Source organism: Mastigoproctus giganteus, chromosome 12, assembly GCF_048544385.1.
Source record: "Mastigoproctus giganteus isolate SK-2022 chromosome 12, ASM4854438v1, whole genome shotgun sequence".
NCBI lineage: Eukaryota > Metazoa > Arthropoda > Arachnida > Uropygi > Thelyphonidae > Mastigoproctus > Mastigoproctus giganteus.
In genome coordinates, this window is record NC_143586.1 from 46,726,704 (window position 1) to 46,752,927 (window position 26,224).

Below are 26,224 nucleotides of genomic sequence, written 5' to 3' on the forward strand. Positions count from 1 at the left end.
TTTTATTTATAAGAATGTATAGAACAAACTTGTCACTACTTGCTTTATGCCTAAATCCTCAGTCATAGCCTGAACTGAGCCAAGTCAGTCATAGCCTGAACTGAGCCAAATGAAAAAGACATCTTATCAATTTCTCAAATGCTCAGTTGTCATTCTGATCAATTGATGGTGTGGACTTCATTGTTGCTTTGATTGTTTTGTGCTGTTGAAGGGTGACCACATTTTTCTTCATCTTTTCAATTGAAAAATTTCTCTTTTGAAACCATTTAAACTACTTAAACTTTTTTCTTCGTAGCATCATCTCCCTAAAGTCTAACAAGCATTTAATGCAGCATTTCCCAAACTGCACCACAGTGAATTCACAGTGGCGTCTCAGGATATTTTGAATTTTCAAAGGAAACACAGCGATACTCTACATTTATCGGATACCATGCAAACTATTATTTCAAGGTAGTTGTTTCAACATTACTTAAGTTGTTTGGACCTAACTACTTAATAAACAGAACTGTTAGGTGTTTCTTTAGGCCTGGAAACACAGTGAAAAAATTACTGAGACACTGTAAGGGTGCCATGAACTAAGAAAGTTTGGGACCCTCTGATTTAATGTGTTTCTGTGGCTGAATTTCCAAGTTTACAACAAAATTTAATGTTTACATGTTCAGATTTTATTTTTTTTTCAGAAAAACAAATGTTCACTCAGTGTAGTTGTCTGCTAGGCTGCTATGCACTAGTCTAGCAGCTTTCTGCTAGACTGGTACATAACAGTTTGTAAGTTAAAACTCCATATGTTCTTGTTCATACTCTCGTATGACCACCAGGTCAGAGGAGCTTACAGTAAATCATGAATACAATTATTAATTGTATTTAGCAATTATGGGCTTGAACCACAGTCCACTCAAAGAGTGTGTGCTACAGCACTCTTGCCCCTGATGACCACTCAGCTATATCAGTCTATGCACTTACTCAAAAATGTAAGTCCTACTTACATGCCCAAAAAATGTAAGTTCTGTTTTAAAAAAAAAAAAGGTAAAGTGCAGCCATTATCAACCCACTGCAGGATGGAAGCCTCCTTGAGAAAAATGGACCATAATCTGCCATGCTGGTCCATTGCAGGTTGGCAGATCGACCGTATTCAGCAGTCAGGGGTTTGAACCCCGGTCTACTCAAAGAGCGTGTGCTACTGCACTCCCGCTCCTGACCACTCGGCTACGGAGGCCTTGTAAGTTCTGCCTACATGTTCAAAAGATGTATCTGTTCACAATCTTTTAGTTACTGCCATGTGTTCAGGAATTATAAGATCATTCACTGAACCCTTTGATCAAGCCTTGTATGTATCGCTATTCTGTTTTCCTTTAAAGGAACACACAGCAGCTAAATTCCTGTAGTGCCATTCGGTGCCAGTTATATTTATTAGGGAATATACTTATTGGGGCAAGTGAGCTTGGGATATGTCATTATGGCAACTGGGATGGGACACACTTTTAATTACACTTTATAGCTTATCAAGTACAAATTGCTTATCTTTTCAATTTTTTAATAAAATAGCAAAATCATTTCGTTATTTTCTCTTCAAATACAAAATTTAACAATATTTGAAGATTCAATGTGCAATAGCTTTTCAATTTTTTAATAGAATAGCAAAATCATTTGGTTATTTTCTCTTCAAATACAAAACTTAATGAAATTTATTCTTATTTCTGGAAATCCTTGTACAGATAATGCACAGCTTCCTCTACTTTTGAATATCATGTCCTTTCTTCCAGTATAATTATTCCTTTAATATTCATGTTGATGTTTATATATTTTTTATTTATTACCTTATACCTTTAAGCCTTTTGTTTTTGTAATTTGATACTTAAGCAAATGTTCAGTTTTTTATTGACTTGTAGTGGTATACAGGTTTGCAATTTGACCTTTGTCTATGGATTGGATTCTATATATTGTTTGTAAATATATATATATTGTTGTATGCTTTTGGAATTACTATCTGTTTAGTTAATAATTAAATGGGAGTCTGAGTAGTGTGTATGTGGTGGGGGGGCATTGTTGAATCCATGTTATGTCAAGGATCTGGTATATTCTTACCATGTGTACGCCATATCCAAAACATTCATTACTTCATACAGCATGTTTTTCCCCCATCTTTTCTTACTATTGAATACACCATGAATTGTCAAACTAATAGAGTAAGCTTATCTGCGAAAAGATCTAAACCTCCCAAAAACTTCCTAGTTCATTTCACAAATATATGTTGTCTCAGTTCTAATCTTAACGATATCCATTTCCACTTGCAGTTTGCCAAACCCCATGTACTTTTTCTGATAGTATACTGGTTATCAGTTGATTCAACTACTGCTCATCTCAGTTGCCCAAATTATTCGCTGTATGATTCTTTTCACCTCAAAGGTGGTACTTGTGCTTATGTCCATTCCGATATTCCCTGTCAGAGACTTGGCTAGTTGGAATCTCCTCTTACTGATCTTCTCTGGCTTGAAATCTCTCTACCTCATTCTGCCAAATTCATTTGTTGTCTCTATCGTTCTCCCAACTCTACTAATCATTTGGAACTCTTTGACTTCCTCTCTTTGCAACTTGACTTTCTCCAGTCCAACTTTCCTAACAGTGAGGTAATTTTCCTTGGTGATTTTAATGTTCACAATTCCAGCTATCTTCTGTTTTCTAGACACACCAACCCAGCTGATCAAGATGCTGAGACTTTTGCAATTAATAATGACCTCACACAGATTGTTCATTTACCTACCAGAATACCAGACAATTCTAACCATACAGCCAACATGCTTGATCTTTTTCTCACAAATAACCCTTCTAAGTACACAGTCGAAGTGAGTGGTCCTTTAGGCACACTCATCAGATCACAACTTGGTGATTGTCTCTTCTCCAATGGAGCCTTTATCTCATGGCTATTTCCAACCTCATGTTGTTTGGCATTACAAGAATGCAAAATGGAATGACATGCAAGATTTCTTTTCCTTGGTTGGTTAGATTTCCTTTTTTCAAAACTTCTGGCGTCAATGTTTGCTCAGATCGTGCCAGCAAAATTATTCTTGAGGAGTGGAATCCTTTATTCCAGACTCCACTTTAAAATCTCTTCTTTTATCTAAACTTTGGTTTTCCAATAAATGTGCTAAGGCTGTTCATGAGAAGAATGTAGCATATCGTAATTGACTTGTTTCCAATTCTTCAGTTTCATTTTTTGCTACACCAAGGCTCGCAACAATTGTAAAGCAGTTATTAATCAGTCCAAACTAGATTTTGAACAGGCTAAGACTAGAAAACTTTCTTCTTGCCCTAATGGTAGCCAAGCATTCTGATCTCTTGCCAAAGCTATTGGCTGCAACTTTCGTCCATCTCTGCTCCCACCTCTGTCAAAACCAGATGGTTCCATTGTCACTTCAGCCAAGGATAAAGTTGACCTGCTAGCATCCCCTTTTTCTTCCGACTCATGTATTAATGATCCTGGTAAAACACCTCCCACCATTCCCAACCCACTCCATTCAGTGCCTCCTGTAGTCTTCCATCAAAAGGATGTCAGAAGGATTCTGACGAATCTTGATGCTAAGAAAGCTCCAGGTCCTAATGATATTTCTCCACTGGTTCTCAAAACCTGTGCTCCTGAACTTACTTCTGCTCTTTGCTGCCTTTTTTCACTTTCTTATTCCAAAGGTGTTTTTCCTTCTGCTTGGAAATTTGCTCGTATTCAGCCAGTTCCTAAAAAGGGTGACAAATCACTCCCATAAAATTATCGTCCCATTGAAATTACTTCTACTCTTTCTAAAGTAATGGAGAAATCAATTAACCGCCAACTCTTAAACTACCTAGAAACCTTCCGTCCGATCAAAGATCTCTAGTATGGATTCCATCAGTGTCGATCCACTGGTGATATTCTGGCTTATGTTACTCATTTATGGACAAATTCAGTGGAAAAGTTCAGTGAAACAAAAGCAGTTGCTCTTGACATCTCAAAGGCTTTTGATCGTGTTTGGCATAAAGGTCTTCTAAACAAGCTTACATCTTATGGTTTGCCAACTGTTTTTTGTAATTGGTTATCCAGGTTTCTCTCTGATCAATCACTGAGGGTGATGGTAGATGGCTCTCTGTCTTCTAACTTCTCCACTAATGCTGGTGTCCCCCAAGGTTCAGTTCTTTCCCCCACTCTTTTCCTCATTGTATATTAATGACCTAGTATTAGTGTATTAGTATTAGTAACGGCCGCATGGTGCAAGAAAGCCTATGGCTTATGCTGCACCAGCCAAAAAAAAAAAAAAAAAAAAAAAATCCAAACAAAACAATGATAAAAAAAAAAAATAAATAAAATAAATAAATTCCTTCTTCCATTGACTGGAAATCCTATCCATAGTTTTGCCGATGATAGCACATTGCATTCCACTTTCCAGTTTGAGAAACATTGCCCTGCTTAATCAGCTTCAACTTCTCGAATATCCGCACCAATTCCTTAAATGCTGACCTCCAGATAATTCTCCAGTGGGACAAAGACAATTTAGTTGATTTTAATCCTTCTAAAACTGTCTTGTCTTATATCTCGCAAAAAGGATTCTTTTGCTCCTATGCTTATCTTTGGTGACACTCTGATTTCTAGGCAAGATGATATATCTCTTTTGCGGATTACCATAACTTCTAATCTCTCTTGGCACAAGCACATTACAAATATTTCTTCCTCTGCATCTAAAAAATTTGATTTTCTCTTTTGCTCTTGGCATTACTTTTCTTCCAAACAACTGTTTACTCTGTAGAAATCACAAATTCACCCTACCATGGATTGTTCCCACATCTGGGGTGGTGCCCCCAAAACCTCTCTCAGGCTTCTAGATTCCATTCAGAAGAGGGCAGTTAAGTTAATTAATAACTCATCTCTAACAGAGTTTCTCCACTCACTGTCTCATAGACGTACTGTTTCAGCTGCATGCCTTTTCTACAAGATACTTCCATGGGCACTGTTCTTCCGAATTGGCTTCTTTAATTCCCGCTCTCTCTCTTTCAAAATAGTCCAAACATGCGCCATCACCAGCCAACATCCATTTACTGTCCAACTCACAGAACCAACTTTTCATCTTCCTTGTTTATTCATTCAACTGCCATTTTCTGGAGCAACCTTCCTTCATACGTATTTTCTGAAAATTACCGTCTACAGAAGTTAAAGTCTAATGTCAAGAAATATCTTCTTTCATCTTCTCAACCTCCAACCTAAGCATGGTACTAAGTACTATAGGTTTTACTACCTCTCGTGTTTACAGTTTTCATTAAAAAAATATAATAATAATAATTATTGAGAAAATATCTGTATAAAATTTTATTCTTGTATTGAAAACAATCCAATCGCATATTTTTACTTTATCTTTATCTCTTTTTCTTTTTAAAAGCTTTATCTCTTTTTCTGTGTTTTGAGCAGATATTATCAGGCTAATTATATAAAGCAGGTAAATTACCAAGTACAGAATAGTGTCGATTTCAAGCATGAAGATCTGATCCTAATTTCTAATTTACACTAATGTAAGAAATGTGAAGAGAAAGAGCTGCATTAAAAAAACGATGCAGCTGTTCCCCAGAATATAATTAAAAATATAAATAATTAAAAAATTACACCTTAATTTTCATTTCTTTTTAGGTGCATTTACAAATGCACAAAGCATCCTGTTGAGTGTTCTCCAAGCTTATTCTAAATTGAGTACAAAGGTCATTCAGAAAGTAGTATTTCTTTTTTTGTTCATTTAAATTTTATTTTAACTGATTCATAGTCACTTCTGTGATTACACATGTCGTCCACTTTGACTAAAAGCACTTATAAAGGAGACCCAAAAGCAAACTCAGTAGGGCACTGAACTGACATTTATGAAAATTTCATAAATTTTTTTTCTCCCCCTGATTAATAATACTATGTAGTTCACAAAACCAAAATTTTGTATTAATAATTGCCGTAGTGTGTTTTTTTTTTTTTTTTTTTTTTTTTTTATAATTAATTTATTCAGTTTCATTCTTTTCTGTTTTATTATTTGAATCAAGCTATTCCAGCTTTTGGAAGCTTAATGCAGCTTCCAGTAAAAAAATTTCCTTGAAATTTTAAAAGAAAGATTTTATAACCATACAAATATCAAAAGACAATTCATTATGAATACATATGCTTCTTTTTTTTTTCACGTGCGTGTGCGCAAGGTAAAATGGATGCTAAAGGTTTTAGTTTAATATTAGTTTTCAGACATTCATAATGTGGCTATCAGCATATAAATTTCTTTGAACTTTTATTATTAGATGCAATACTGTGTGTGTGTGTGTGTGTGTGTGTGTGTGTGTGTGTGTGTGTGTGTGTGTGTGTGTGTGTGTGTGTGTGTTCTGCACAAGGTGTGACAAAGTATTCCTATTGTTTTAACCCTCTCTGTCTCATTGAATGTTTTACACTTACCATGCCTATTTGAAAAATCATTGAATGCTAGAGTAATTTTTTTTGCAAAAAGAAAATTATGAAAGAAAAATTCTGCAACTCAGTTATTATTCAAAAGAAGAAATTAACAATCTCTTCCAGCTTCTGCCATATTGAGAATAAACAGAAATTTATTATTTTTATTTTATCTTATCTTTTATTTGTATCATGACTTCAAGTGTATTTCAGATATGTATGCATCACAGACATGTATAATTTGATTTTACAAATTGCATATAATGCTGATTCACTCAGCAAAGGGAAATGACATAGCTAAACAAATCTGCTGTCATTAGCACATTAGCCACAGATACTTTAAGAATCCAGCAAATGAAGTAGCTCTTTCCAAAGTGAGATTCTGCATGCCCACTTGTTGACACCAGAAATAAACCAAAAAAGACTTAGCAGTGTTTCATACTTGATCCAACATTTTTCCTGTTTTTCACTATTGTGAACAGAGATTTGTGGAACTTTTCAAACAAACAACCTGTCATTCAATCTTAAAATGTTCAAAAGAGTAGGTGAAGATTGCTTTCTGATTCACTACATTATGTTATCCACGGCATGGTTTTTCTAAAGAGTGTTCAGGAAGGATAGCTTCCTTTTCCTCATATATTCATCCTATACCTTGTAGTATTAACATTTAGACCACCCATATACAGTAAGTGCCAATTATAGTGATCACTGGTTATTAGAATCAGCCGCTTTATAGAATCAAATGTCAAAGAACTGATTCAAATCAATAAAATGCACTACACTTTCATCGTTTATTAGAATCAAATTTTTGGTTATAAGAATCAGTTTTGAACACCTCTGTAATATTTTTCTAAAGCACATTTTTGGAGGTCACGTTTCTAGAGGTCACAACCATAAGACAATAAAAACAATTTGCAGTTTTTGGTGTATTGGGTGTTTTTTTTTTTTTTTTTTTTTTTATATATGATCTATTATAAATGGGTAGCAAACTTGATCTTATTGCATTTGCGATAATACCGATAGCTGGAATTCTGTATGTTTTTATGTTATTATGGTGAAATGTGTTTCCCCTTCACTGAAAGCTGCTCTTCATTCCTACATCTAAACTTTGTAAACTTTTTACTCCGTATCTCACTTGCGCATGTCAGGTTTGTTCCAATTTGTACGTGCTGTGTGCTTTATCAATTGACGTTTATCTTTTTTACCGTTTTAAATTTTACTACCCAAAAAATTGTAGGTGAACAGAAAGAGGGTGAATTTGAGTGTAAAAGTTTAAGTTACAAATTATAGAAACATGTGAAAAATTAAACTTATGCAATATGTCTCAAAGGAAAGCAGCAGTAAAATTAGGAGTGCCTCAGTCATCTTTATCAAAATTATTAAAATCACATCACACATTAAACACTAATGTGATTAGTGAAATCAGAAAAAGGAAGCATGAAGGGAAATGCCAAACAGTAGATGAAGCTCTGTTCTTTTGGTTCAAACAGGCCAGCTCATTTAATGCACCAATCATCATAGCATTCTTCTTCAAAAAGCTAATGAATTTGCTGGAAAACTACATAAAGAGTTTAAGGTGACAGACAAATGGCTGACAAGATGGAAGATGAAGCCTGATATTGTTTACAAAAAAACTTCACGGAGAAAAACAGGATTCCAATGGTTCTCAGCTGACAACTGGTTGAAAACTTCTTATCAAAAACTGTGTTAAGCACTTATAATCCTGAAGACATTTTTAATACAGATGAAACAGGGTTGTACTATAGGACTACGCCTGACCATTGCACGATTTTCAAAAATTCCTCAGCAACTGCGAAAGAAGGTCAAAGACAGGATTATAGTTCTTTTAACATACAACATGATGGGAACAATCGAGATGAAGCCATTAGTTATTAGGCAAGAGTAAATTGCCTAGGAGTAAAAGCTGCCTGTTGAATATGCCGTTAACACCAACACTTGAATGACAGCTTTATTTGAAGATTATCTTCATAAATGGGATTTGCAATTGGATAAGAAAAACAAAAAATTTGCATTGGTTTTGGGCAGCTGCCCATCTCATCCAAAGTTAACTTTCAAAAATATTGAATTAGTTTTTCTACCTTTGAATACCACATCACTGATTCAACCTCTCAACCAGGAAATAATAAAAACCTTTAAGACCTTTTACAGATCAGATATGAGGCAAAGAATCATCCAGTCTATAGATGATTGTTTGGGAACATCATCCGATATCGCAAACTGTTCTAGATGCACTTCATATAACAATGAGTGCCTGGGATGAAGTTTCCAAAATGCATTAGCAACTGTTTCAAAAAATGTGGATTAATTATTCATGATGGTCAACTAAGTCACATTACTGATCATGTTGAAAGGCCTGAAGATATGGGTGGACAAGAATTTAATGATTGGGTGGACATAGATGGTGATCTACAAGTTACTACAGCTTTCACAGATAAAATTACCAGTCTGTTACTGATAATTTTGGCAAGGAGGAGGAAAATGAAGATGAACCCGAACGAATTCTAGTTACAAATGGGCAAACTCATGAAACTGTAGCCATCAGGAGAGGGTTGGAAGAAACTGGTGCAAGTGATTGTGAATATGAACCGTTATATAATATTGAAAAATCTATAAATAACTTTTCAGTGATAATTTAAAACAATCTAAAATAAGTGACTGTTTTAAATTATAATCATATTTCAAAGTGTTATGTTTAATTAATATGTATATTAATTAAGCTGTGCACGTAAGTATAAATTTATTTTTATTTTACTAACCTGTGGATAATATTCTTTCAATTTTCACTTAATTGGTAATAAACTTCTGGTAATAAAGTGTAAATTTGTACTTTATATCTTTATTTTTATAGCCTGTGGATGTTCATCGATTTTCACTTATTATAATCAAAATTTAGTTTGCAAACATGATCACTATAACTGGTGCTTATTGTTTACACAGACAGCAGACCCTCAATTTAATGGACTAATGGGGGGAGTCCGCTATTGCCAAAAGTCCTTTAAATCGAATGTATTTTAAAAACATATACTGAGTGATTACTGAATTATCACCACCTACCTAATACTTCGTAGGTCCTACTTTTGCCCTCAGTACAGCAGCTATCCGATGTGGCATTGATTCAACAAGATGTCGGAAGCATTCGGGAGGTATGGCCAACCAAGCTGTGTGTAATGCAGTCAGCAATGCAGGTATGGAGGTGATTGGTGTATCCAGGTGCCTGATATGCCTTTCCATAGTGTCCCACAAGTGGGATTGATATTGGGGGAATTCAGAGGCCAATCAATATGCTGGAAGTCAAAACTGTGTTCCTCGAACCATTCCTGCACAACAAGTGCCCGATGGCTTGACGCATTGTCACCTTGGAAGACACCACCAGTGATATGTTGTTCCATATGCACCAGGGGTCCAAGTTCCTGCCAGTGAAACATGCCCCACACCATACAACCGCCTTCACCGGCTTGCACTTTTGATACCATGCATGATGGATCAAGGGCCTCATGTTGTTGATGCCAAATCTGTACACAACCATCCACAGTGTGGAGTAAATAATGTGACTCATCTGACCAGCACACCTTCTTCCAGTGGCGCCTCCGTAGCCAGGTGGGAAGGAGCAGCAGTGTGTAGTACACGCTTCTTGATTAGACCTCGGTTCGAGCCCATCACCACCAAATACGGAGGATGTGGAAAGGTCAGGGAATGACCACCGCATATCCCGGAGCAATATGGTCTTAGTTGCTAATGCTCCTAAAAACCAAATAACAAACAAACAAACCTTCTTCCAGTCTTCTAAAAAGATGAGTCAGAAACAACTGTCATATGGAGTGAGAGGTGTTAATTCCTTGCTGGTAGAGGGTTCTGGTGAAACAGGTCCAGTTGATGAAGTGGTCTTGAAGAAATCAAGCTTCAGTTGCCTTACACCTTGGTGCTGCTTCCTTATTACCGTAGATCAAAATTTTCTAAAATGTTCATAATAAGGAAGCACACCAGGGTCTGATGATGATTCAATATAATGTATGATGTCATCTATATGTTGTCTTATAACAGACAATTTAGGATGAGGTGCAGCTGATTCTTTGTCATCATCGTCATCCTCTTGTTCTCCATGAAGAACATTTTCCACAATCTCTACCTCAGAAAAAATTTGATAGCCCGGATCACCTTCACCATTTTTGAGCCACTGTTCCGCATTCTCAGTTGCATTTTTGTTGCTGGCCCTCAGAAGAGTGTCCCAAAAATTAGATGCCTCAACTCCCTCAAAGTCCATTTCAGATTTTACTTTGCACAACTTCTTCCAAGCATTGGCTAATTAATTGCCAGTTGTAATCTTCATATCCTTCCACGCAGCTGCTAAGTTGAAGATTGCAGATCTGACATATGCATGTAAATTTTTCAGTGTCCTGGTGCTTTTTGTATCTTCTTCTGTTTCTTCCAAAACAACCATCACCTCTTCCAAAAACTTCTTTTTATACAATCTCTTACATGCAACGATTACACCCTGATCCATCGGCTGTATCAGTGAAGTAGTGTTAGAAGAGCACATTTAATTCTCCCATCCCTGCTAAAACAGCCTTTATTTCATGAGAAGGAATTTTTGGCACATCTGTCTGATAGCGTTGCACATCAGAAATAAAATGGTTAAAGAACCAGTCACAGAAAATATCCATTGTAAACCAGGCATTTTTTTGAGTGAGAATATATCACTGGTAACTGGTTCATTAAATCCTTTAAAGCATGAGGTTTTTTTGCCTTACCTCATGACTTAGGCCATAGGCTTAAGCCTATCGCTCCTTTTTAGCTTACAACCAGGGGTGCTTGTTTTGTGCTTGTAAGCCTGCGTAGTTTTAGGAACAGCATGATAAAAAGCCCAGTCTCGTTAGCATTATAAAGCTGTGATAAAATGAGGCCCTCATTTTTAATGAAGTCATTTAAATATTTTCTGAAAGCCTCAACTTGTTCTTCATCTGCACCTAAAGATTCACCACAGGTTCTTTTATTAACAATGCCGTGGCGCTTTCGAAAATGCCACAGCCATCCTTCACTCCCCTGAAATTTTAGGTTCATGCTAATTGCAAATTAAAAAAAAGTTCTAAATTTTTCCTTTAGGAGAGAAATTTTGTGTCCATTAAATCGAGGGCCTACTGTATTTATTTATTTATTTTATTTATTTATTATTATTATTATTATTTTTTTTTTCAGATAATTGTGAATATTAGAATGCCTTTTGCCGTTATTACAAAGTTATAAATTTCTGATTAAGTCTGATTTGGTAAAAAAATATAATATTTGCTAGGATATATATCGTGACTAGGATATATAGTCACGAAACCCCTCAAATTAATGCCTTCAAAGTTAGGGTGTTGTGGTTCTTAAAAGGAAAAAACGAAATTCATCGGATTGTCTAGTTCTGGTCATCATCATCATCAGCCATTTTCAATCCACTGCAGGATGAAGGCCTCTCCAGCAACTTTCCAGTTCCTTTTGTTTTGTGCAATGGCCATCCATTTACTACCCACAAACTCATGCATTTCATCTGTCCATCTCCATTGTTGTCTTCCAGGTTTTCTTTTAGCTCCTCTTGGGTACCATTCTGTTATTTTCTTAGTCCATCTGTCATCATGTCTTCGAGCTATGTGTCCTGCCCAAGACCATTTTAGTTCTTTAGTTTTGATAAGAATGTCCTTTACTTGAGTTTGCTGCCTAATCCATGTGTTTCTCTTCTTATCTAACAGTTTGATTCCCAATATAATTCGTTCCATTCTTCGCTGTGTAGTTCTCAGCTTCTCTTCCATTCTTTTGGTGAGTGCCCAAGTTTCACTTCCATAAGTCATGGTGGGGAGTATACATTGATTTATTATTTTGTTTCAGACAAATTGGGATATTGCTCCTCAGTATGTGACTATATTTCCTGAATGCTATCCATCCAAAATTTATTCTTCTCTTGGCTTCCAGCCATTTATTATTATTGCAGCTAATGACTTGTCCCAGATTAGTGACATAGTATTTAGGGTTAGGCGCCACCTGTGGTTTCCCACATCTGCACCGTGTGTACTCTGTGATGGAATGCAAAACTACTGCATAAGCCAGAAAAAAGTGTAGTGTCTGGTTTATGCAGTATTGTGTTATGTTCTGTTGTGTCTCTGGCTACTTGGCCGCAGGGCCCCTAATGGAACCCTACGTTGCCTGCCACCACCACTGGGAGGTGAGCCAGGCTGCCTTGATACTCTGGCTGATCTCACCAGGGTTGCCTGAGCTTTTTGGACGGAGACCAAAAAGGGGGGGGGGAAGAGAGTGGGGAAGATGGTAGAAGTGGTGGAGTCAAAGTAGGCAAAAGGAGGAGGATGAGGAAAGAAGGCATCATCCAGTGGAAAGAAGAGGTGGGAAGGGAGAAGTAGGAATTACCCCTGGTCTGGGAGCCCACCGAAGGCCAGGGAAAGGAAGACAGCTTGCAGAACAAGGGCGTTCTGCCAAGTTGGGTGGGTGCAACGGGAAGTGTCTGAGTTTGATATAAATCAGTTCAGTGCCATCATTCCAACGCGGAAGATGTCCAGTTAGGTGTTCATTCAGTTCTGAAAGTGGCCAGTGATGAGAGAAGAGCATATATGAGGAGAGATCATAGCGGTTTCAGGAACGTCTGGTGTGGATGTCTATGTTGTGAGATCAGACATGGAGAGATGATACCAATGCCTTTTGAAGACTGCTAAAAGCTAAAAACACTTCTTTTGATTTTAACAGGTTGCTTTCTGGACTGAGTGTGGTTAAATTTATATCCAATAACAGTTGATTGCGTAGGTCCAGGTAGATGTTACACAAGTGCATTACGTGGTGCCAGTCCTCCAGTTCTCCACAAACACAGTGAGCATCGTTTACAAGCCCAAAGTCCTGAAGTTGCTTTTTGAATGACCCATGTCCTGTCAGAAGAAAGGTAGCATGTAAATTAGGGAACAACCAGCCAAGTCTTTGTTTGTTGAGGTAGGAGACACTAGGTAGAAATAGCTTGGTAGTACTGCCTTTGGTGGAATCATCCCAATGGGTTTGCCAGAGGCAAACAAGTTCCTGCCAAGTATGCTGGAGTTCTTGTTTTGGATCTGCATCCACAATAGTTTTTATCCCCAGGAATTCAGTTTTTGTTCTTTCTGATGCCATGTAAAAAACGCTGTTAAGGCCACTTGGAGGTTAAGGGGGATACAACCTGTTAATACTTGTAGTGCTGCTGTTGAGGTAGTTCTAGAAGGCCGAGTCATTTTTAATAATATCAGCCGTTGTATCTGCAGAATAACATTCCTAGTGCTGATGATGGACAAACGATGGAACCATATTGCAGTGCTGTATGTTACGAACGGTACAAAAACGGCTGAATAAAGAAGGCGGCATGCAGGTCCCTCAAGACCCCAGTCTTTGCGGGTGAAGCGAGCAAGCATATTGATATAATTTTTGGCCTTCTCTTTCATGGACTTTAGATGTGGCATGAAACTTCTGCGATTATCTAGGGTGACACCTAAATATTTGAATGAACGTTGATTCTTGAGTGCATGTCCTTTATAACGAATGGTTGGTGGTCTGTTGATGTCAAGACGGCCTTTGAGAAGCAGGGTTCTGCTTTTATCTGTAGAGATTTCCAGCTTATTCTCTTCAGCCCAAACTGACAGGGCATTTAAGACTGTGTTGGCTCTGGTCTCAATAGCTGCACGAGTAGGGCCCTCAACAACGATAACCAGGTCATCCACATATGAGAGCTGTGTGGTGTGGGGGAAGTCCTGCAGGAGCCATTCATCCAGAATCATATTCCAAACAACTGGCCCCAGAACAGAGCCCTGCAGGCAGCCTCTAGTGAGTTGGCAGATGATACTATGAAATTTTGTTTTCATGCTAACTTTTCTGTTATAGAAATAATCTGTAAGACATTGAATATGTTGAGGGAGCAGCCAGATATTCTGGCTGACCGCAAGATCCCTGGCCACTAGATGGTGTCAAAAGCTCCCTTAAAATCTATAAAAATCGCCAGTACATAATGGGCATCAGAATTATCTGCCAGCTGAGTGGTTTTCAGTAGTGCATCAATAGTTGAGCACCCCTGCTTGAAGCCAAACTGGAGTGTAGAGGTGAGTCCTTTGGTTTCATAGACAGGCTGAAGATGGATGAGAAGTAACCTCTCAAATACTTTTCCCAATATTAGCAATAGAGCAATTGGACGGTATGCTTTGGCTGCACCAGTGGGATGATTTGGATCCTTGGGTGTAGGAAAGGAGCCTTCATTAAGACACATGTTGAACAGTTGTACTAGAACATCAGGTGCATCAGACCAAAGGTGCTTGATGGACTCCCCCTCGATGAGGTCCAGTCCGGGAGCTTTTCCATTTTTGATTTTATTTATGGCTAATGCAACCTCCTCTTCTGTGAAGGGTTCTTCTGTGGCCGAGGGCAAGTAGCCCTGATTCTCAGTGATGACGTTTCTGTGTACTTCAGTGTCATGATCAGGACTGTCTTGGTAGATTATTCCATCTAGAATCTTGTTCATTGTCTCTTCCCAGGAAACCGTCTCCAAGGAACCCTCAGAACAGATAGAATTTATGATATCTGTGGATCCAACTTTGTGCCTTATGAGCTTGTGAACCAAACCCCAAGGGTTTTTATTGCCTTCCGTCTCCACCAGGGCATGCCAGGAACTTTGTTTGGCATGATAAATTTTGTTCGTGTATTCTCTCCGGATTGCATTGTATCTTTCCTTGTACTGTGCTATTGTTTGCGGTGGGTGTGTTCTTCTTTTTCTTTGTAACTCTTTCCTTGCACACGAGAGAGGAGCGGAGATCTGTTAATTCTTCTCACCAGGGAACTGATTTTGGATGTCGGGTACATTTTTTTTCATCAAGGCACGTGATGCTTTATGGAGTAAGTCTTGCAGGAAATTAGTTTTCTGGTAGCTATTCATGGTTCGAAAGCACTCAGCTGAATGGTGGTGAAGAGCATCTCGGATAATGTTCTCAAAGATATTCCATTTGGCAGTTCTAGTGGAGAATCTGATGGTATTGTGAACATACATCAAACGAGAAGAGGTACTGTTTTCAATGCTATATGTTATTAGCCGATGATCACTGGTGGTGGCAGTGTTATGTACTTGCCAGTGCCTTAGTCTGTTGACAGATAAGTATGACTCCACCTTTTCAATTACTGCTCCTTCAATCATTATATCCCTTTCTGTGGCATACTTGTTCATCATTACTTTTGTTTTAGCCATATTCATCTTTAGTCCAAATCCTTACTAACTCTGCATAACTGATTAAGATTTTCCTCTAATTCTTTGGGATCATGGCTTATGACCACAATGTCATCTGCAAATCGTAAATGGTTTAGGTAATCCCCATTCAGATTGACTCCTTTCTGTGACCAGTCTAACCTTCTGAAAGCTTCCTCAAGGGCAGCAATAAACAACTTTGGAGATATTGTGTCTCCATGTCGAACTCCTTTCTCAATTTTAAATTTTCTACTGTCTGTCTAGTCTAATAAAGGAGGTAGCATTCTCATATATTTTTTTCAAAATCATAATATATGGGGTATCTATGCCTTGTGTTTCCGGTGCCTGAAACATTGCCTTATGCTATATGTAGTCAAATGCCTTTTCATAATCCACAAAGGCCAAGCATAATGGTGTTTTATGTTCATTTGCTTTCTCCATTAGCTGTGACATTACGTGAAGGTGATCCATAGATGAGAATCTTGTCCTAAAGCCAGCTTGCTCTTCCGGTTGATTCTCATCAAGTATTCTTTCTAATTTGTTAGTAATGACCCTTGTGAACAACTTGTAGATTTGGGATAACAAGTTAATTGGTCTATAATTTCAAACTTCTGATTTATCTCCTTTCTTATGCAGCAAAACTATGATTGCATTATTCCACTCCTTAGGCATCACACCTTTTCTAATGCATTTTGTGAAAGAGTCTTGCCAGTTTTTTTGTCATGTTCTGGTACAAGTACATAATTCATTGTTTTGACTTCGGTGATGCTTCATCTTTGATTAAATGTTACATCTATGCAGACTCAAATTGAATCAGTGGATCATCTGGGGAGGGTCCTATTGGTATTGTACCATACCTACTTTTTTTTTTTCACATTATTAGAGCCTCTTGTTAATCCAAAACTTTAAATGAGCATGTTTTAAGTGATGTTTGTAACTGTGTGTAGCAATGAAACTTGCTTACCTCTTGAGTTGGTCTGATTGTTGTGTATAGAACTTTGAATGGCAATGTAACATTCTAACACAAAAGATTTGGTGATAGTCATGAGGTATTCATATTTGGACGTACCCAGAGTTGGGCGATCATCAGCACGTGTATTTGTAGTTCCTGCCTCTGAGCTAATTTATTTTTCAAGTTTAGTGTTATGTGTATGCTTTTTTTTATTACCATAGTTAGACCCAGTAACATGTTTTTAACAAGTCTGTAAATGAAAGGTAGTGCTGTGGTACAAATTGCAAATAGACATGGACAACCATACTGAAACAAGAGGCATAAAAACTAGAGGACTGTGACATGCTTACCATGCTTATGTCAAAATAGTTATTTTGTGGCATACAAAAACCATCAGTAACATAGAAGCTACTAGGAACTTTAGGATTAATGAATCAAATGTGCAGCATTGGTTGCCTATGAAGGATAGAATGTAGTAGCAGTTTCCACAGACAAGGCTTTTAGAGGGCCTAAACACTGTAGGCTTCCAGAAGTTGATGAACATGTTTTCTTTTGTGCAAGAAAAAAGAAATGGTGGCATGCCTATCAGGAAAAATTTTAGTCGGTTAAAGGCATTTGAAGTTGCCAACCATTTGGGTTTACCTCACAGCAAGTTCAAAGCAGGTATCAGCTGATATAGATTTTTTTTCAGTGAAGCAGCCTTGCACTTGACAATAAGAAACATTGACACAGAGGTTACTGCTAGACTTCTCCAAAAAAAAAGTTTATTATTATTTTCCCCATTTCATTTTGGAGGTGTGACTTTATTTTCCCCAATTTTGGAGGTGTGACATATCCAAGCAAATACAGCAGATATGTTTATTATTAAGTTCTTCAGTTCATTATTCCCATCATTAAACCAGTATTAGAGTTGTATTCTGACAAACAGAATATAAAATGAATGTGTAAGTAAATTCTGTTCATACTTTGAGATGGTCATATAGGAGGGGTAGGTTGCATATGTTTTGCCTGCATGCTTATTAAACCATAGCAATCTTATATTCTTAAGTGGGCACAATTCGGACAGTACTACAGAAACTTCAATGTTTTTAAGTTAATATCATCAGCTTGATACTCCTGTTTATATTAAACTTTTATAGTTATATTTAAATTTATCTAATAAATATTTCCTGTTAATATTGTAATTTTCCATGTATACTATAATGAAAGCAGCTTGATATGATGCTTCTTAAAAACCAATTCATTAATTATTTTTATGGTAACCTCAAATTTGTTAGTCTGTGTTTTCTATAATATTTCTTATTGCTAAAGTTTTGTCATAATTATCTTGAATAATATTTTGATTTACTATATAGGCTGAGACAGCAGCAAATCGTATTTGTAAGGTGCTAAAAGTAAATCAAGAAAATGAAAGGCTTATGGAAGAATATGAACGACTGGCAAGTGATGTAAGTTTTCTTATTGGTTTGTCTCATCACTTTTATTAATAAAATTATATACTATTTGAACATGTTTTCATATATAGTAAAATAGAACCGGATCATTTGTTCTACATATTACATTCAATTTTCACCATATTGTAGCATCTTGAAACATATATCTTGCAGTGCCAAAAAGAAAAAAAATGGTGTAGGAAATACTTAAGAAAGTGTAGTATGTACTATCTGAAGTATTTCCCATTATTTTTATTTATCTTTGTTTTGGGCTGGATTTCAACAGTCTAGTTCATAGAGGGTCAATTGATTTTTCTTTCACATTTGATTTTTATGTAGAATGTTTGACTTTTGACATTATCTGTTCATAAGAAAATTTTAAAACAACGGTGAACCACTTAACTTAGTTTAATTAATTCATAACTTATATGGCTTATATTCATTAATTCAACAGAAACAGTTCCGTTACTTGAGTAAATTTTGTTTCACATTATAGGTCTTTCTAACTATACTGATATGAAGTGTACATTTTAGCCTTGGGCTATGCGCAGTTTTAAATACTATTAGACTGATAGTATAATTGACCCCCTGAAAAGCTTGAAGGTGCTGTAGTTTTATCTTTTGATTTGATATGGTGGTTTAGGATGCTTTGTTTTTGTGTGACATGACTTTTTATTTATTTATTTACTAAAATTAGTATATTTTTCACTTTTTTTTTTTTTTTTTTTTTTTTTAGAGATCAGTGCTTTCCAACCCCAATATTTTTATCTCTTCTTTAATAATGTGACTTTGACTTCACTTCCACAAAACATCCTTTTAATTGGATTTTATATACTCTCTTTTAGTTTAAATTTGAGCTTATTTTTATTTACTAAAAGCTGTATAAGAATTTTTTTAGAAATTGAAAGATCTTGAGTCTAAATATCTTAAGTCTGTACTATCATAAATACTTCCTCTCTTAATAATGGGGTTTAATAATTTTGTTACCATGAAACATTGACGATTTAAATTTTGAGTGTAATTGGAATATACCTCATTCCTATTCCCTAGTTCATATTCATATTTAAGCTAATTACTAGTAAACTAAATTAGTAGACTGTGTTTAACTTAATGGTTAGTAGTTATGCATGTGCATATTTGTCTTGATATTTTGGAAAAGTTTTAGACTTTTAATTATAGCACTATAATCATGGACAGGAATGAAATGAAAGCATCAGTGCTTAACTATTTTATAATTGGAATCATGTATTTTTTTGAATGTGTAGAGTATAGCCAATAGTAATAGCTTCTCCTTGCATGTTATGTGTGGTTTGGATATTTGAATAGTAACGTAATGTCACAACATTATTGTCAGTTTTTGTCGTGTAATCTTCTGTAATTAATTAGTAGAATTTTTTTTAAACTTGTATTTTGGTTAATTTACTTACATTTTTTTTCTTTTTTTACAAAGCTCTTGGAATGGATCAGGCGTACTACACCTTGGCTTGAAAATCGCACAACAGATAATACTTTGGCAGGAGTTCATAAAAAATTAGATGAATTCAGAAATTACAGACGCATACACAAACCACCTCGTGTAGAGCAGAAAGCAAAACTGGAAACAAATTTCAATACACTGCAGACCAAGCTACGCCTTAGTAACAGGCCTGCTTACTTACCTTCTGAAGGAAAAATGGTGTCTGTAAGTCGAAATTTTAATATTTTAAATAAGCATTTCCTTAAAACTAATTTGTTTTTTTTTTTTTCCCTGCTTAATAAAGCTTTGATAAGTACAGATTTTTGATACAAATTCTTTAGCATTGTTTTTATTTAAATTTGGAGGAAATAAAAAAAAAAAAGCAGAATTAAAACTTTCTGCTTATGTTGTTCTTCTGTTTTTATTGAAATTTGGAGGAAATTAAAAAGGTGGGGCAGAATAAAGACTTTCTGCCTATTTTAATTTGGAGTGCCAAAATTGTTCTCTTTAAGAAATTTCTTTAAGAAAAAACCACTCACAACTTCAAAATATACAGTAGTAATTCAAAAATTAATGACAGTTTTACTATAAAAAATGTTTTATAGGAAAAATGTGGTTTTTTTTTTAGTGTTGTACCAGAATTTTTATTCCTTTTAAGAATTATTTTATTCTACATATCTATACGGGTTTGCATTGTTTCCATTATGTGGTTATCATCACAAAATCATAGTCCTCTCAAGTGCATTTTTAAAAGAAAAAAAAAAAAAAAAAAAAAGCAAAAACACCAAAGGTGCCAGATCAGGACTATAATGGATATCCTAAAATTATAGAATACAAGTTTTGCAAGGATATCAGTAGGTTTATGTCAAATGTAACCTAGTATGAATAAAATCCCTTGCTTTGCTAGGCATACAGCATCCTTTTAGTCTAATGAATATCTGTATCCATCTGTAAATTTTTCTTTTGGCAACATGTTTTGCCTACTGCTGCCTCTTCATTTGCTTATAGATTTATGAAGTTTTTACTCCTTCAGCATTTAAACTGTGAATTACTGAGTGCTGCTTGAGTTTGGTATAAATAACCTCATAATGATGTTATCTTTCCAAATAAACTACTCAAGCGATGTACAAACAGTTCTAAAATTGACCACAAAACATAAATAAATACACTTTAATGCTTTAATGGCCAAAAATTTTAATTATAAATAAATTGCAGTTACCTTTTAAATGTCAGCATATTCAAAAATAAAAGTCCTCTTAACTAGCCTCTGCTTAACCAACTCTGATTAAATGATGCTTCTCCCCCCATGTGCTGTGGGCACTGGTCCAGTATACAGTATGCCAGTATGTAGTACACTAGCCATAAGGAGTACTTAAAAAATTTTAAAGGATTTTGCACTCACTTTGTCTCAGAAGGGTTGCTAAGTTTTCTCTCCACTGTAAAGAAACCAAAATTAGAGATAGTAGACAATGCATTATAGTTGAAGTTTTTGCAAGAAAGACAACAGAACTCTTATTGGTGGACTCATAAAAGCAACCTCAAAGAAAATGCATTGGTCTTGCACCAAAGGATTGATGGAGCAGAAACTTTTATAGCAAATGACAACATACAGCTTGGATGTCAGAAAAAATGTCATGGTATTCATGTATTAAGTATTAGTAGAGAGATTATTTGCTGATCAGCTGATTTTGGTTGGTCACAACCCACTGCGGTTAAGGCATACAAAGACTTGTGTTGAATGGGTCAAACTAACTCCTTCCGAAACAACTGTAAAGGATTAAATACTGCAAGGTTGATGTTCGTGGTGAGCGAAGGGTGCAGCATGGTGTACAGGCTCAGCAGCAGGTCACTGTGTGACATAGGTGCATAGTATATAGTATTAGGATCAGGCGCTACCTATGGTTTCCCACATTGGCGCCATATGTTTGCTGTGAAGGGATACACTACTACTGTAAATGCCAGAAAAGTGTTGTATATGACATATTGTGTTAGGTTCTGTTGGGTGTCCTGGCATTTGGCTGCAGGGCCCCTGGTGGGACTCCATGTTGCCCGCACACACCACTAGGAGGTAGCCAGGCTGCCAATTATTCTCTGGCTTGTCTCCGCCAGGGTCTCCAGAGCTTCCTGGATGGAGACAAAAAAAAAAAAAAAGTAGAGTTTGGGAAGTACAGAGTGTATGCAAGAAAGGAGGGTATAGCTAGAGATATGGAGGATGTAGGCGAAGGTATCCTCCAGGTTATCAGTGGAGCAATAAGGAGGATAAATAAGACACAGCAAAGAGAGCTGCGTGTAAGTTGCCACTGAGGAATCAGGTGGCCCGTACGCCAGTTGATCCTATTCAGGTTAAGATCGATTGGCCAGTTAGGTAAGGATCAGATGTTTGTGGTGTTCCTATTTTGCGTTGGCAATAGGTTGCTCCGTCTTGTGAAGAGGGCTTGTGCAAACTTGGTAAACTCATAGTAGTAGTTTTCTTCTGTGATGAATAAGTCTTCATTTCCTTGAGGGTTATCTTGTATACGAGTGAACAGGATGCTGCGGAGGTCCTGATAGTATTGATAGGTATATACTAGATGATTCCAGTCTTCTATTTCACCACATGCACAGTAGGGGTTGTCAATGATTCCCATGGATGTTAGTTTGTGGTTTATTGATCCATGTCCGGTAATGTGGTAGGTGGCATAAAGACCAGGAGAGAACGAATTTGGAGACTTGGGAAATATGGTATTCACATAAGGTATAAATTTCTTGGTGATTGGGCCCTTGTCGGTAGCAGTCCATCTGTCCTGCCGAGTCTGAAGTAGTAGTTCGTGTTTGTTGATGGTAATTTGTTTCTTTTCTGCCTGATTTCATTCAGGTTATTGATGGAATGTCCAAGGAATGACATGGTATGCTCCTGGATAGACAGTAGTGGAGGCCCCTTCGAATAACCTCCAGATCAAGCAGAAGGACGCCCGCAAGAACCTGAAGGGCTGGGTTGCTAACTGTGCAGCATGCCCTTGTAATAATAAGAAGGATGGTGTGCTAGATGGTTCCCAGTTTATGTTTGTTGTTGTAAAGAGTTGCCCTGTGAAACCAGACCCCAGATCCATACGTTATGAAGGGAAGGAAGATTTATTTGTACAGAACCTTAAGGGATCATCGATTCAATCCCTAATCACGACGACTCACCCATGCAATGAGAGCAGTGTAGTTTCTCACTTTTGCACGGAGGTGTGCAAGATGCATAGAGAAAGTGAGCTTAGGGTCCAAGTACTATTCCCAGGAGTTTTAATGAAGAAACTAGCTTTTAATGTAGAAAGTTTGATAGTGGGGTTGCTAGTAGGCTGTAGTGATCCCTTCAGGAGAATGGATTGTGTCTTTTGGGGTGAGAGTCTTAGCTTGTGTAGGGCTGCCCAGTTCTGAAGGATTTGAAGTGCCTGGTTTCTTCTGGCTTCCAGAGAAGCTCTGCCGTCAGCCTCAGTGGAGATGGTCACATCATCAGCAAAGGCTTGTATAGCTACAGGACCTAGGTCCAGTCCGAGGAGCTCATCCAGGACAATGTTCCACAGAAAAGGACCAAGGACTGACCCTTAGGGGCAACCTCTGTAGATAGACCTGGTGATTCTTCGGTACGTTGAGGAGATTGTAATTTTCCTATTTGATAAGTAGTTTTGGATGCATTTGTATAAATTTAATGGAATATTTGCTTGCCCACCAGAGCCTGTCGAAGGCTCCTGCGAAATCTATTGCTATTAGTAGGTAGTATTTGAAGGTAGAAGTCGAGACTGCAGAGATGATCCTTTGCAGTGTGTCTTCTGTGCAACACCCCGGTCGAAATCCAAACTGAAAGTTGGACTGGAGCACGGCTTTGGTGTAATGGTCTTGGAGCCGTACTAGGAATAGACGTTCAACCAGTTTACTGACCATGGATAAAAGGGCAATGGTTTGATATGACTGGTTGTTGGAGCAGTTTAGAAAGATTTTTTACGATCAGCTTTACATTGCTGTTTTTCCATTCTTCTGGGAAAGATCCATGGGACAAGCACTTATTGAAGAGGTTGAGTAGAAACTGGATGTTGATTTGGGCGGTCTTTTTAAGGACTTCGGGTTCAATGAGGTCTGGTCCAGGGCATTTCCTCTCCTTCATTTTGGTAAAAGCCTGCTGCAGTTCATCGGTGGTAAATTGGTCTTCTACAGCATTGTTGAAGATGGTGTTGTTTGCCTGGCATATATTTCTTGCTTTTGTACTGTCAGAGGGTCAGTATTTGTGCCAAGTCACTGTGTGACAGTTGACATTGTAATACAATATGGGAAGTGCAAGAACAATATCTCAAATTATGATGCACTGCAAACTCAGGCATATGGGTTCTACAGCAGACAACTCAAGAGACACCCTCTCCTCACTGCTGATCATTGTCGATGGCAAATGCTGTGATGCCAGAAACATGCTGGTTGGACACCGGAGGACCGGAAACACGTGTGCTGGTCAGATGAGTCCAAATACCTGGTGCAACACACCAACAGACACCTGTGTGTGTGTGGTGCAAGCAACATGAACCTATTGTTCATGGTGCCCACTATCCAGGCAGATGGCAGTGGTTGTTTAATATGGGGCATGTTTTGCTGACAAGAACTGGGACCCCTGGTCCATATGGACCAAAATTTCACTGGTGAGGTCTACCAGGAGCTCTTAGGTGGGAGGCCATGTGCACCCTGCCATATTGCATTTTTTCCTGGAAAATAAAAACGGGATCTTCCAAGGCAATAATGTGCTGTGTCATTGGGCCCGCACTGTGCACGAGTAGTTCAGGGAAGACAGTGAAGATATCGTTCATCTTGATCGGTTTCCGTAGTCACCTGACCTCAATCCAGTTGAACACTATGGGATATTTTGGAACAGGAATTGAGGTGTATGGACATGCAACCATCATCTATTCTGGCACTGTGTAAAGCCTTGCAGGCAGTAAATCCTATGCACATTGTCAGACATCTAGTGGAGTCAATGCCTAGCCAAATAGCAGCTGTGTGAACTGTGATCATAATTCAGTGATCACTGAGTGTAAGTCACAGAAATGTTAAAAGTCATCAACATCAAAGATGTGTTTATGATATAGTGTTAGCATGGAACAAAATTCCAAGTTTGACATTTACTAAATCTTGGGGAAAAATTTGGCCTCAGGTTGACAATGCTAACAAAAGTCTGAAATGCAAGAAGTAATGAATAATAGTTGCTTGAAATTATTTCAAGTATATTGAATGTGCCAAAAATTCACAGCAGTGGATTCAACAATGTTTTCCGATAAATCAGTGATGATTTCTTTGGAAAACGAAATTATGGACAATGCAGAAATCATTACACCATGATGGAAATAGATGGATCCAAATATGAAAAAGAGATTGAATAAAATCCACAGCCAAAAGTTTCTATTGCAGCCAACAAAAATGCCCTCGATACAGCTTTACATTTACTGAATAACAGTCTCATTTGACAGCCAATGATGTGATGTGTATATATAAAAAAAAAAGTGGAGGGACTTTGCTGCAAACTGTCATATTTTATCATCTAAACAGATGATAAAATGAAAGTATTGTTTTATGTAAATGAATGATCCTGTATTAAGTTAATATAAAATTCTTAGGGTATATATGTATACTTTTTTGGTTCCACACTTTAACTGACTTTTTCAATTAACCAGCCAACTACTGGTCTTGATCCTGTCGGCTACACTGTATTGTAGTATTTATAAAGACTTGATACAAATTCCATATTCACCAATACACTGATAAAGTGGGTCATGAAGAATTTTTATTGTAATATTATTCATGTTATTAAAATAATCTTGAATTAAACCATAATAACACTTTTCAGAGGTTGGAAATTAAATATGTTGAATAACATGTTGCCATCAGTTAGACAGCAAATGTAATAACTAAAAATTTTAAAATGTAAAATAGAGTCTGCATATATAGAAAAGGAATAACCAAAAAAGAAAGGAAAACACCAAAACAGTGAAATATGTTTCTTTGCAGATTTCTAAAAAAATTAAAAGCTACAATAGATAGAAGAAAATTTCAGAAGTGAAAACTCTGGAACGCCAGTGAAACAGTATCTCCTCGATTGGCAAAAGTTGTCACAAACTGAAAATTAGTGAGAATAAATTAAATGAAATGAAGGATGTCTATTGAAACAAAAAAAAAAAAATAAATAAGGTGAAAATAGTCAAAAAGGAATTTGGCTGCAGATGCCTTATCTTTTCAAGGGAAAGCTACAAGTGATTCCAGCAGGCAAAGGACAAACAATAGTGTTTCGATAACCTTTAACACAGAAGAGTTTGAACTGAGTGGCCATAGACCCTTGCACAACACAACCAGTAAGAAAGCATAGTCCTAACTAAAATCTTTTATGCGTGTGTGGCATTCATACTTCTTATTTTGTTCAGTTTAGCATATAGTACAAAGGGTACTAGGAAAGTTTTGCAATATGACGCAACAATGAATCACAGGAAGCTGCTTGTTGCTGCATGTTGAGACATGTTCATACGTGCATAGTAGCCGCCGCGCCAAGTCGATGGGCTCAGTTATTCATTAGTAGTGAGAGTGTAAAGTGCTTGCGATGGCATCGTGGTCACGAAATGAGATAAGGACAGTTTTGCGGTATAATTTCGTGCGTGGTTTAACCACGCCCAGTGCTTAGAAGAAATGACTCTTGCACTAGATGATGATTGTC

The 26,224-nt window shown here is 37.0% G+C and overlaps 1 protein-coding gene across 3 annotated transcripts in view; it reads left to right on the top strand.

The window, feature by feature from the left end:
* Positions 1-26,224, top strand: part of Actn (alpha actinin) — a 307,581-nt gene that overhangs the window by 179,404 nt on the left and 101,953 nt on the right. For all 3 annotated transcript variants that reach the window (XM_090386850.1, XM_090386853.1, XM_090386851.1), the window contains 2 exons: positions 17,985-18,077; positions 19,513-19,743. In XM_090386850.1, the coding sequence (XP_090242976.1) occupies positions 17,985-18,077; positions 19,513-19,743 (324 nt within the window). The remainder of the gene's footprint in view (positions 1-17,984; positions 18,078-19,512; positions 19,744-26,224) is intronic.